The following is a 12,681-nucleotide window of genomic DNA, read 5'->3' on the forward strand; positions in this document are numbered from 1 at the left end:
ATGACTGAAAATTTTCATTTTTTCTGAAAAGGTGGTGTCTATTTACTTGTGACCACGTTGTGTATATGGAAGTTTCATGATACTGAAATAAAAATTGTATAGTCTGCCATCATTTGTCTGTATGAAGCTGAACATTATGTTAAATGTATAGTTACATAGTTTGTATCTTGATGCATCATTAGCCTAGATATTTTATGTTTTTGTTTTATCCATCACATAATTGTACTCAGAATGTAACATTAGTATTGATTATTATGAACTATATAGAAAAGAACTGCTTTTTCACATGTTCTTAAATCATTTATATTCCAATCAGTCTATCTTTATTTTAACTCTGTGGTATCTGCGTGCATTAATTTGATTGTTGTGTGGTTTATTTTACAGCATTCTGATAATAAAACTACTGGATTTTATAGTTTGAAGCTTTATAATTACTTTATTACAGATCATGTAGATTCGATAAATAAAATGTCTTAATAGCGGCTCATAGCATGGCTCTGAGTTGTTCTTCATTTTTTTTTTCAAGTACTAATGTTTAGCTCTTAGCTCTGTCATCTCTTGACCAATTTGAGATCTAATTACAATTTTGGACTCAAGAGGTCAAACCCTTTCTATTGATGTATTTACCCCACCCAAGGTCTCATAGATTAATTTACTCTAATCTTGCATAAGAGTATTGCTGGTGCACAAAAATATAGTTAATAAAAGAGAAAAAAAGGTCTTGTAGATTAATTTACTCTAATCCTGCCTAAAGGAATTTCAAGTGTTGCAGCTGTTGAGGATTCCCTCTTGTTTTTATATATGATATTTATATGAATTCACATATTCGAAATTTCAAAAAGATTTCATTGTGATATGGTTTTTTAAGAAACAATTAAAATGCGTATCTTTATTGTACATTTTAATTACTGATGTTTATATCTTCCTACTTTTACAAACATTTTCCTATAAAGTTTCCGTTGTTCGAAAATGTTAATTTTATCCTAGATTTGATTTGAAAAACAATGCACAACGATCACTTGCATATAATGAAATAACATTTTTACCATATCAAACTTATAAGCAAGCTGACATTTTTTTAAACAATTGTAATTAGGTTTAAGTTAATGTACGTAACAAGTTTAAAACCCATTTTTTATATTTGTTTTGGTGATTTTCTTTGCCTATTCAAGCAGTTACTTAGACTGGTATGGCCTATTGCAAACAAGGCCTAAAATGACAACCTTGTCAGTGAAAAGAAACTCCATGACCATATGAAGTGTACTAAACTTACCTCATTTTCAACATATACTGTAATAAACATTTTCACAGATTCAAAGTGCAATTTTATTACTCTGGGAAGTTTTTGTTGTAAACACTGTAGGATATATAACCTGATAAATTCCCCATTGTGTTCTCAGAGCAGGGGTCAAGTCAGCTTATTTCTTTACACATGCTTTGTTACTCTCATGAGTATCATATCATGGTGTTACATAAACAGTCTAAGAAAGTATATTGGGATTTGTTGTTTTATTTTATGCGGATTTCTTCTTCAGTCATTGACAGTAAAATAAACACAGAAAATAAATGTGAAATGTTTAGCAGTTCAAACTCTGAAGAGAAGTAATTTCAAACTTTGTGACCAATAGTAAAGAAAGAAGGACACAGCTAATCAACCTTCTGAGACCTGTTGACAACACTCCATGTCAGGGCAATGTGCAACTCACAAACACCTGTGTCATGCATACACCAAACAAAATGGGGGGCCTTAAAATTCAGAAATTTAGTATGGTCATTATAAAATCCAGTTTTGCATGGCTTATTTTTTTATATTAAGGGCCCCTTGCTATAGAGAGCACTTGGACACAGTCAGAAGGGTGCCCTTAATGTTGAGGTCCTACAATGTTCTTTCTGGGTTCTCTTACTATGCCAGAAAATAATGATTAGGATTAGTATCTGTTATTTTGATGTAATATCATACCTTTTAAGAAATATGCTTATCTGTAGCTGTGTTGATCTTTATAAAGTACTTCACTATTCCAAATATAAAATTTATGTAATGATCTGATAAATTTTTACACAGCTAGATCAAGACCAAATCTCTTGAGGGCATGAAATTAATATTAACTTACTATTTCTCAGAAAATTATTTGTGTAAAGTGTGTGAATTTTAAATTAATTGGTGTTCAATGTTCCGTATTATAATGAAATACTCATCAACTTGTTTTTAACTTGATGTAATATGAATTTAAATTTATTTTGTGTTTTCTTATCTGGGTTTGTTTTTATTTAGTTATGATAAACAACTTCAAGCAGTTGATAAGGGATCTTCAACCTGGTTTCCTAATTCACCAAGTAGTAGCAGCTTGCATCTTCCAGGGCCTGTCTATGATACACAACAGTTTCGAGTCTCTCTTTCTTAGTAAGAAATAATTTATAGTATAGGTTAAGGAAAGTTTAGCTTTTACTGAAAGCAAAATATTTATTTATAACTTTATTCTAGTATTTGCAATCACTTTAACTTTATTTTAAACTGAAAAAAAACAACATACAGTGCTTAATACTTGAGCTGTAAAAAGAATTATTACTGTAAAGACAAGGACAGTGCTAATTCTATGTTTAATTTTAATAGTGAAGAAAAAACTCCCCTGATTGGTTAGAGGTAAGTTTATGGACTTACAATGCTAAAATCCGGTGTATGATTCCCTGTGGTGGACAGAGCACAGATATCTTATTATGTAGCTTTGCACTACAAATCACATACAATAATAAAAAATAATGATAATTAAAAATGAGTTAAAGTAAAATATACCTGAAAGACATCAATGAACTACTGAGTCAAGTAATAAACTGTGCATGATTTCACTCTGAATGCCATTTATAATGCTTATGTTAATCTTTTCTGTTGAAATGTTTTACATCTTGCTTAAAATGCTATAGAATAGAACTTAACCTTAAAGATTACATTGATAAAATATTTCTTTTCCAAAAATTATATTTTAGCTAACATAAATGATACCTAAATTGCCAACACAGCATTATCCATTTACTTTATTACAATGGTGCCATCAGATTGTTTTCCCTTTAATATTGAAATACTTTTATTTATTAGGATAGGAGTTTACAACTTAGTTAATTTGAAAAAATATCATTATAAATATTGCTTTCAGATGGATCCTGAATTTTTGTTAAGAAGTGGTGGTTCTTCCACCAGGTCCTCAAACCTTTTGTTGTTTCTTCAATTTTATACAAAAACTGATGCAGACAACTTGTAAAATTATTTATTTCAATAGATGTTAGCATTTCATAACAACAAACTGTTAACATTTGTTTATAGATTATAGTAATATATTAATGACAAATATGAATTGAATAATTTCTTTTTTGAATTGAAGTGATTAAAGTATCTATTGAATTGATTTATAATGTATACGTGTCTGTCTAATATATGGGAGACAGTTCCAGTTAGGGTTGAGAGTATGAACTTTTTCCTTTAGAGAAAAAATTTCTAATGTGCAAGAAGGTAAGAAGGAAGTCTTGAAAGCAACTGCTGTTGTTCTTAACTTCCCCCTCACAGAATGTTATGGAATAAAGAAATATTTTGAACACAAAATAATAACTTTTCCGTTTTACTGTACTTTCTTGCTATTATCAACTATATATATAGAGATGTTCATGATCTAAATAAAAACACAGGAATGAGTGTCTAGGCATTACAGCACTTCCTCCATCCACTGATGGGGTTAGCCATGCCATAGCCCTAGTTAAAAGTTGTTGCTATACAATGCAGTTTCCACATTTTTTTCAAAATCATCAGCTGGGTATGGCTAGTAAGTTCTGAAGGCCCATTTAAGCAAACCAAAGGTATTGCTGTCCATGAGAGGATTGACATATGCTTAGTTAATGTGATCATATACTCCCACTTGTCACTTGCAAGATACTATTTTTACATCCTTCAGCAAATAGTTTTCCATTTGTTTATGTAGCTTATGAAAAGCTTGTCAACATAACTCTTGTGTTGCTTTTGTCAATCGAAATTTATGTAATTTAACTTTATACACTATATCCCACAATAACTGTTTGCTAGTCATGGAATAAGCTGTTTTTACCCTGACGGAATCATGCCTTCCTTTGTTATGCAAGTTCAGTTCTTCAAAATGCTAAAATTTCTTGCCTTTCGTGTTTTTTTAACTGCAGAATAAGCTAACTTTATGTTGGAAAGTCCTGTAATATTACCCTTCAAGGGTCAGGGCTTTTAATTTGCATAGTCACTGGCCATTTGGACGGTTAGAGTCAAAGTAAGTGGATATGAAAATTAAATGAGAATTTAATCTTACTTTACCAGTATTCTGTAAGTTTTATTTTCATCAATAAAATATATTTGCAATTTTTTCAGACAAGTTTGCAAAACATATGAGCTGTTGTAATAGTAGTAGTTCTGATTTTTTTGATCCAGCAGTATTACAGTACCAGATAAAGAAAATCAATGTGTAAATGTTTTTCTATTGTAGTGGGATTTTGAACTTGTAATGCATTTCATATTTGTAAGTAAAGTTAGAAAATTAGCCATAAAGTTAGACATAGGATTTAATTTACAATCCAGAAGTTTACATGTGTTATTCGTACTTTGAGATGTTTTGCATAAAACATCATTTTATAAGCTTAATATATTGCTGTAGCATGTTGTAATGTGTACTGTTTTGTTTTTTTGGCATACATGGAGAAGTTTTCAATGATGAATTCATTATATAGTGAAAATAAATGAATATACATATGTATCTGTTGATCACCAAGATTCTTTGAAGAACAATTGAAATTACCAAGAAATATTACTTATTTTCTGTAGCATCAAGGAACACAACTGTGGTGACCCTGTACCTCGAGTTTTAAAGGAGTGTATTGCTTATCTTGACAATGACACAGGTATTTTATGTTATGAACATATTCAATATGATTTTTCTTCGCGTAACGATAAATTGTGCTTAAGAACAACAAATAATGTACTGTACATTTGTTTTTGAACCTATGTGTAGCAAAGCTGCTTGTGTAATGTTGAAGATTTAGTAAAATTAAATTGATTATTTGTATTTAGTCATAATATGCTAAATGAATGTGGATGCTGTTTAAATGTAATGTTCAGAAAAGTGTATCATACATTTTCATGTGCCATCACTCAACCCAAGACAGACTTATATTATAGTTTATAGTTGCTTAGCATAAATCTTTGTTGTTTTAGTAAACGTATAGATTGATTTTGACTTGTATACGTCATATTAAGTTATATTTTTGTAATTTTTTTACCTGTAGAATGTCACCAAGGATAAGATTAGAAAAGCATTTTATTACTTTCAGCAGCCATGAAATTATTATTAAAGATAAATTGTATGTATTGTATTGGTATTAATACATATTAAATAAAGCAGAGTTAGGCATTTGATTGGTTAAATAATTGTCAATGTGAAATACAGTTAGATATTTTACTTATTATTTGTTTTTTATTATCTTAACTGAATATATTGAATTTACTTAATCTAATGTGAAAATATAGACCAATCACTTTATGGTTTGTTTACACTTTCTGACAACAAATAAAACATTGCTGCATACACTGCTGCGATTTTTACTTTGTGTATCGTAAATAAATGACATGCCATTATTATGAAGTTGTACTGCAAGATAAAAAAAATAAAGCTGTTGTTTCCATAAAATTAATGGATATTATAATATGGCATAGTATAATATCACTCACATATAAGGGTTTCAGTGGGTAAACAGTAGGGGCTAATTAAACTTGTGCATTATATTGATGCATATATCTACAAAATGTTAAAAATTTAAAATATATTAGGGTGTGACACAATAAGTATGGTTTTGAAGTCTGTTGGTAGGAGTGTGATCCCAAAACTCGCCTATAAGTAGAGGGGGTAATTTGGGTCCTGAAAACTAATCTAAAACCCCAACTACTATGCTGATATTTGTAGTATTTAGTATAGTTTTTAGGTTACTTGACCAATAAAAATAAAGTCAATCGACTGTAATTTGACATTATTTGACTGGTCAATTAGATACTTTCCAACCCTGAAATATAGTGTAAATAATCAGTTGAAGTAAGATAAATAATTAGTTAGAGATGGATAAAGATGTGAGTTGCTAAATATATTTTTATATCATTCTAACAAAAAATGTGTTTGTATCTTTGATCCAAAAGTTTAAAAAGGAAGTTTGCAAACTTTTCAGACAAGGCTTAATTTAACATTCATTTTGAAGGTAACTAACAGATGAGAAGCATAAGTATTGCCATACACATGTATTGCTATAATCTAATTTTTTTCCTGCTGGTTAAATTTTATAATCATAATTACTTTTTATTCCTGTACAGCACTTGAAACTGAAGGAATCTTCAGGAGGTCAGCCAATACCAAAATTCTTAAAACAGTACAGGGTCTCTTTGATGAAGGTATACTTCAAAAAACTCAACTTGAATATATATATATATATGTGTGTGTGTGTGTACATACATACATACATCTGTGTGTGTGTGTACATACATACATACATCTGTGTGTGTGTGTACATACATACATACATACATACATCTGTGTGTGTGTGTACATACATACATACATACATCTGTGTGTGTGTGTACATACATACATACATACATCTGTGTGTGTGTGTGTTTGTAACTTTTTTTTCAAAATTAATCTTAATTCTGTTTTGACTGTTATATTTGCATCTTTACAGTAAATTAGCTTTTGTATGATTAAGTATCACATCAGTGTTTCATTTTTCATCGATTTTCCTCTTTATCTTTTGTTGTTATTCAATGTATAAAAAAAGCAATTTAAAATTTCCTGAATTCTGCATATTCTGTGCTGCACCATGACTTACTGATTAGGCCTTTATTTTTAGCAGAGCCTTAATGTTTGTGAGTTTTATGAGTAATACACTTTTTTTAATAAAGGTCTGTAAAAATACTCATACTAAAAGCAGTAATGAAGGATCACCTAATAAGTGTAACTAATTTTGAAGTTGATGATTTCATTCATCTGTGAAGGATTGAAGTTGTTATCATGTAAAATTTGGCATATAAGTATTTTGGCAACACTGATTTAGTGTTGTTTTCCTGAAGGAACTTAGTAATAGTATTTTGTAAAATTTACTAATTTTGCAATTCCACTTAACTTGCTGCATTATTAATATCTATTGTACCTTAATTGTTCTGATTTATTCAGTCATTCAAAAAGTATTCAGTGTTGAGTTTTCAGCTTTGCACATATGACTGAAAATATTTATTCAAAATATTTATCTTGCAAAATTTTTTTCCCTTTTATGGTATTTTGTTCTATTAACAGTTCAAGTTTTTGTTACACAAAGTAAATTAAAAGCATTATTGAAGCATACTAGTCTCTCTAGTAAAATTATTTTCTTGTAGAGATGTAATGGATAGCAGCATTTCAGCCAGATACTAAGTAATTGCTGTGTTTATTTTTATTAAACAAATATTGGCATTATTTCAAAGGCAACATGTAAATTTAAAAGTAAGTATGATATTTTGTAAAAAAAAAAAAAGTAAATAAATTATAGACTGGTAGGATATGTTAATAATACATTAACAAAGGATCATATATGAATCTAAATTTCAAATGGACAGCAACTGCCTGTTGTAGAAACCTACAAATGTAGAGGATGAGGTTTCGAAAGTCTTCCACCTTTCGTCTTCAGGTCAATGTGTGTGTGTGGTGTAGTTTAGTCTTTATAGTGGATTGTGGAGAGCGTGTTATGATTGGTTGGTTAAAACACATTTCTGATTGGAGGAGAGACTTCCTGTAGCCTCAACCAATGGTAGCCACAGTTTACTCACCTCTAATCCTGAATCTCTGTTTAGTGAAGGTTTTATTGTGTTAATGTAAAATGATTCTTTAATTTTTCTTGTCTTCCAAAATTTGTCTGTGTCGATGATTCTAGCTTTTTCCCAGTTTATGTTGTGTCCAGTTGACATGGTGTGTTCTGCATTGGCTGAATTTTGTGTTTTCATAAGTCTTGTGCTCTCTTTATTCTTGTCGCAAGTCTTCTTCCAGTTTCTCCAATGTATGTTTTGTTGCAGGAACACGGAATTTCATAAATGACGTTTTTCTGTTTTTTGTTAGTAGGTTTCTGTTTGTTCTTCACCAGAATGGATCTTAGTGTTTTGTAAGATTTCCGCCAGACGTCTATGTTGAATTTCTTAGCTTTTCATTTGAGTTTTTCACTGACATTTTTCAGGTATGGGAGGTATATGGTTGTAGTGGTAGTGGTTTCTTTATTTTTCTTTTCTGTTGTGGTCTTTTTCAGGGAGTTCTTGATGAAGGAAGAGGTGGAACCATTCTGTTTAAAACACTATGATGTTTTGGCATTCTGTTTCGATGGATGTGTTATTGCAAATGTTTTCTGCTCTCTTGTTTAGGTACTGGATTATACAATGTTTTATCAAGTTTGGATGATAAGACTGGAAGTGTAGGTATCTGTTCGTGTGGATGGGTTTTCATATAATAATTCCATACTGCAGTTGGCTCTCTCTCCAGTGTCTACAACTGCCAGTAATATGTTTTACAGAGACCAAAGAATTTTAAGAATTATTTTCTTGCCTTTCCCAGTGTTTCTTTAAAGCTCAACCTTTAGTATGCTCTTGAGCTATAACGTTGGCATATGTTACAACTTAGCAATAGTCAGTGAACAAAATGTACACAGACCTGATATTTGCAGTGCACAGACTGATCGATCTCTCAGACTCTGATGTAGTTGTTGACTTAGTGAAGAGTGATTCACTTGTAACCTTTGTGTTTTCATGTTATCATTAGTAGTATAAAATAAAAGACTCCTGTGTGGGATTTCTTTGGGGTAGTTGATGATTTTAAGTGCAAATTTTAATGTAGTGGCAAAGGGGAAGCAGCTCCTACTCAGGGGCACAGGAAGCAAATTTACATTGGTGAGGTGGGGAACCATAGTGAATTGAAAACTTATCTTGAAAAAGAAGACAGGGTAAGAAATTGACTTTTAAACGTTAGTAATATTAGGCAGAAGACAGTGGGGTTACCATAACATAAAATCTGGTAGTTGTACACTGGTACTAATAATCCACTATTATATTTCTAAAGTAAATATTTCACTGCATATTCTTGCTGTTTGTTATAACTTGTGATACAAGTAGCAATAGACATAATCAACAAAGGCATGATACAAAATTACGTGAATCTGGCTGGCAGATTGTTGCTGACCAAAATTTAAGGCTATCAAATCAGCAACATATAACAATGATGAAAGTCAGTATAAAAACCAAAACTGGGATATCTATTATCACATTCTAATCTAAAAAAAACAATAAAATTTTAATCATAAAAAAAGAAAAATTTGTCCATTGCCACTGCTTGTCATTGGTTAGCTAATAACAGAAAATATTGGTGATCATAGCACCCATCATTATTCATTAACTCCTATTGGAAAATTGTCTGTGGCTATAGCACAGATAACAGACATTTTCTGTTACGAGTTAATGAATGACAACAAGGACTGGCAGCAATGGAAAATATTTTATTTTTAGGTGAAATTATTTTTTTAAGGTCAAAATCTCATAACAGACATTTTGTTCTATATATTATTATATATGTGTTTTAGGTTTTACAATTTCTAGATTTATTAAGTTCAAAACCAGGACCAGCTACAATGCCATCACTTCACTTAAAACTAATTTAACAGTGGTAATATTTGACTGTCAAGTAATGCTGATAGAGCATAACATTGTTCAGTAAAAAATACATTCAAAAGAAGCTTAAGAAAAACTTTTAATGGCCGAAATTATTTGTGGGGCAAATATCCAACTGATTCTGATGCCCTTGCCCCTACCCTAAAATCAAACGTTATTGTAAGTGAAAAGAATTTTCTAACTGGGACTTGATTCTAGGATCTTTGGCTAACAAGGTCGATGTTCTATCCAAAAGTACGAGCCATCCTTGTTTCCCTATATTCCATAAGGCTTTTTAACTATGAGTGTGAAAGTTTATACTTCTTTGTGTTGTTGTGGTCAGGCAATTAATGGGCTGATTTACCACTAACTAAACTTTCACATATACTTATTATTACGATATTTAATTCACTTACAATAATTTATGTTAGAAAGTTTACTTTCATTGGTTCATAATATGAATTAATGCACAATCACTTGAAAAGTATGATTGCTAAAAACTATAAGACTTTTCAACAAACTGAAGTGTCTTGCTGGATCTAATATTGAAGATGAGAGTGTGGCTTCAAGTTCTGAGACAATTACCAAACAAGTCATGAAACATTTAATAGTTATCATGCTCAAGAACAGTTTTCTTAGGCTCACTGACACTAGATAATAGAACAAGTAGATTTACAACATGGTACTTGCGGTACTGGTATTTAGTACAGATAAATTTCAAAGATCAAATGACTATATGGAAAATCAAAGAAGGAAAATATTCACCTACTAATAAGTGATAATGGAGTAAATATTGTTTAAAGTCTGCCGAAACATGTAGAGCATGTTTCTTTTTTTAAACTTATATAAACAAAATTATTATGCATGTGTCATCGTTTTATGTTTCATTTGAATTGAAAATATGAACAAGGATTTTCAGACTAATATATTGAGAAACTGGTTTCTTCCCCAAACATGCAAAGTAGCTACTGTTCCTACATTGTAACCTCAAACTCTGTAACTCTGACAGGGGTTGTTGTAAGTCTTTAATGTGTTGTTGTATCTAACCTGGTACTGGCAGGGGTTGTTCATAAGTTTCTAAACTCTTGTTTTATTTAAAATGGAACTGGCAGGGGTTGTTGTAAGTCTTTAAAGTGTTGTTGTAACTGTGTAACTTTGTAATGCAGAAATATCTAGGTCTACTGAATAGTTTTTCTGACAACTGATTAATAAGGTGTTGCCTTATGTCAAAAACATGAATGTTAGTTCCTTTTAAAAACTAGGATTGAAGATGGCTATTTGGCAAAAAACTGATAAATATTAAGATAACAGTTTATTAATCTGTAATATTCACTTACTATGTTAAAATTAAATGGATTTATGCACAAAGACACAAAACATTTGTTTCTGATAACAGTTGAGCACCTTTCAGATGCATATCAAATTTTGAAATTTTAGTACAAATAATAATTCTAACACTATTTCAACAGTGTTTACTCAGATATATTGTAGAATTTATATTTTGTCATTTTTCAACATTTATTTGTAATTCTCACAGAAAAATGAAAAGTGTTCAAACATATTTTTGCACAGCTCTGAAGAGTCTTGCCTATAAACAACACATTCATCAATTTTTTTAGATTTTTCCTTCCCATCTCAAACTAAATTTATATTTACTAATATATTATCATCATTAACCTTGGGTATAATGTTTTATTTCTTTAAATCTACATGTTTAATTCAGTTTCGGGCTTCAGGTAATTTATATTGTGTAGAAAATTGTCAAGTTTGATGTGTTAGTGTATTGATATTGCAAGATAGGCAGTTCTTGGGTCGTTTGATTGAATTCTAGACTTTAGGTTCAAATGGTTTTCATAATAAGTTCATTGCAAATTAAAAATAATGCAGACCATTGAGGAAGGTAGCTCATTTATTTGAAAAACATTTCTTGGATTCTGAAGAAATTGTTGTTTTTAAATAGGATGATCAGAGTTGGTAGGAAAATTGGTTGGTGTAGAACTTTAAAGATGTGTTCTTAGGTAGTTTCTTACAATATGCAGAAATTGGTTTACAGGAATTTTGGGGAAAATGTATTGACAGATTCCAAGCTAAACAGACGTTTTATTGGTTGTTCTATGGTGTTTCTGACCCCTTTTGTAAATTCATAGTGAATGAATCACTATATAAATGATGACTTGTGAAGTTTAAGGTGTTGAAAGAACTTTATATTTGTAAGTGTGATTATTTGTTTCCAATAGTTTTGATGTTTTCAGGTATGTGCTTTTTAGTGAGTTTATATGTTTTATATTCTGTTTTTTCTATTGATTCATGTTTTAGTAGTTTAAATAGAATATTTATACAAGTTTTTAATATTTTTCTGTAATCAAAATTGATCTTTTTTTTTTCATTCTTTCTCTGGTAACTTGACTATATAATTATCTGTATGTATGTCTCTGTTCCAATTTTCTTGGCCATTTAAATTCTGTGGACTTAAATCTTTGTTATTGGAGGATTGAAGGAGTTAAAAAACTAATTTTGTTTTCATTAGACATTTAGAAATTTTGAAAGGCCAAAAGATTATTGATGCCTCACATCCAAACAGATATCCCAACCATTACTATTTTGATAGGATAATTCTGATTTTTAAACCAAGATTATGCCATTATGTTCATCTGCAGTATTGTACTTAATTTGACAGGCCAAACAGTCATTCTCAACCTCGAAAAGAACTAGTGGTTTCAGTTTTAAAGAACACGATAATTTCAAGTGAAATGATGTATATTTCCTTTACCTGATTTAATGTAATAGGTTTGTACCATTATCTTTGTATATATGTATTTAGGTAAGCCAGTGAATTTTGAAGATTACAATGACATCCATGTACCTGCTGTGATAATTAAGTCCTTCTTGAGAGAGTTACAGGAACCTTTACTAACATTTGATTTATATGATGATATCATTAGCTTTCAAGGTATGTTACTATTGTTTCCTTAACAAATATA

At 30.4% G+C, this 12,681-nt stretch overlaps 1 protein-coding gene across 3 annotated transcripts in view; it reads left to right on the top strand.

The window, feature by feature from the left end:
• LOC106471420 (rho GTPase-activating protein 8-like) overlaps positions 1-12,681 on the top strand; it is a 79,862-nt gene that overhangs the window by 46,392 nt on the left and 20,789 nt on the right. For all 3 annotated transcript variants that reach the window (XM_013932020.2, XM_022400022.1, XM_013932021.2), the window contains 4 exons: positions 2,273-2,401; positions 4,826-4,902; positions 6,359-6,436; positions 12,522-12,650. In XM_013932020.2, the coding sequence (XP_013787474.1) occupies positions 2,273-2,401; positions 4,826-4,902; positions 6,359-6,436; positions 12,522-12,650 (413 nt within the window). The remainder of the gene's footprint in view (positions 1-2,272; positions 2,402-4,825; positions 4,903-6,358; positions 6,437-12,521; positions 12,651-12,681) is intronic.

The sequence above is a fragment of the Limulus polyphemus genome, unplaced genomic scaffold, assembly GCF_000517525.1.
Source record: "Limulus polyphemus unplaced genomic scaffold, Limulus_polyphemus-2.1.2 Scaffold4610, whole genome shotgun sequence".
NCBI lineage: Eukaryota > Metazoa > Arthropoda > Merostomata > Xiphosura > Limulidae > Limulus > Limulus polyphemus.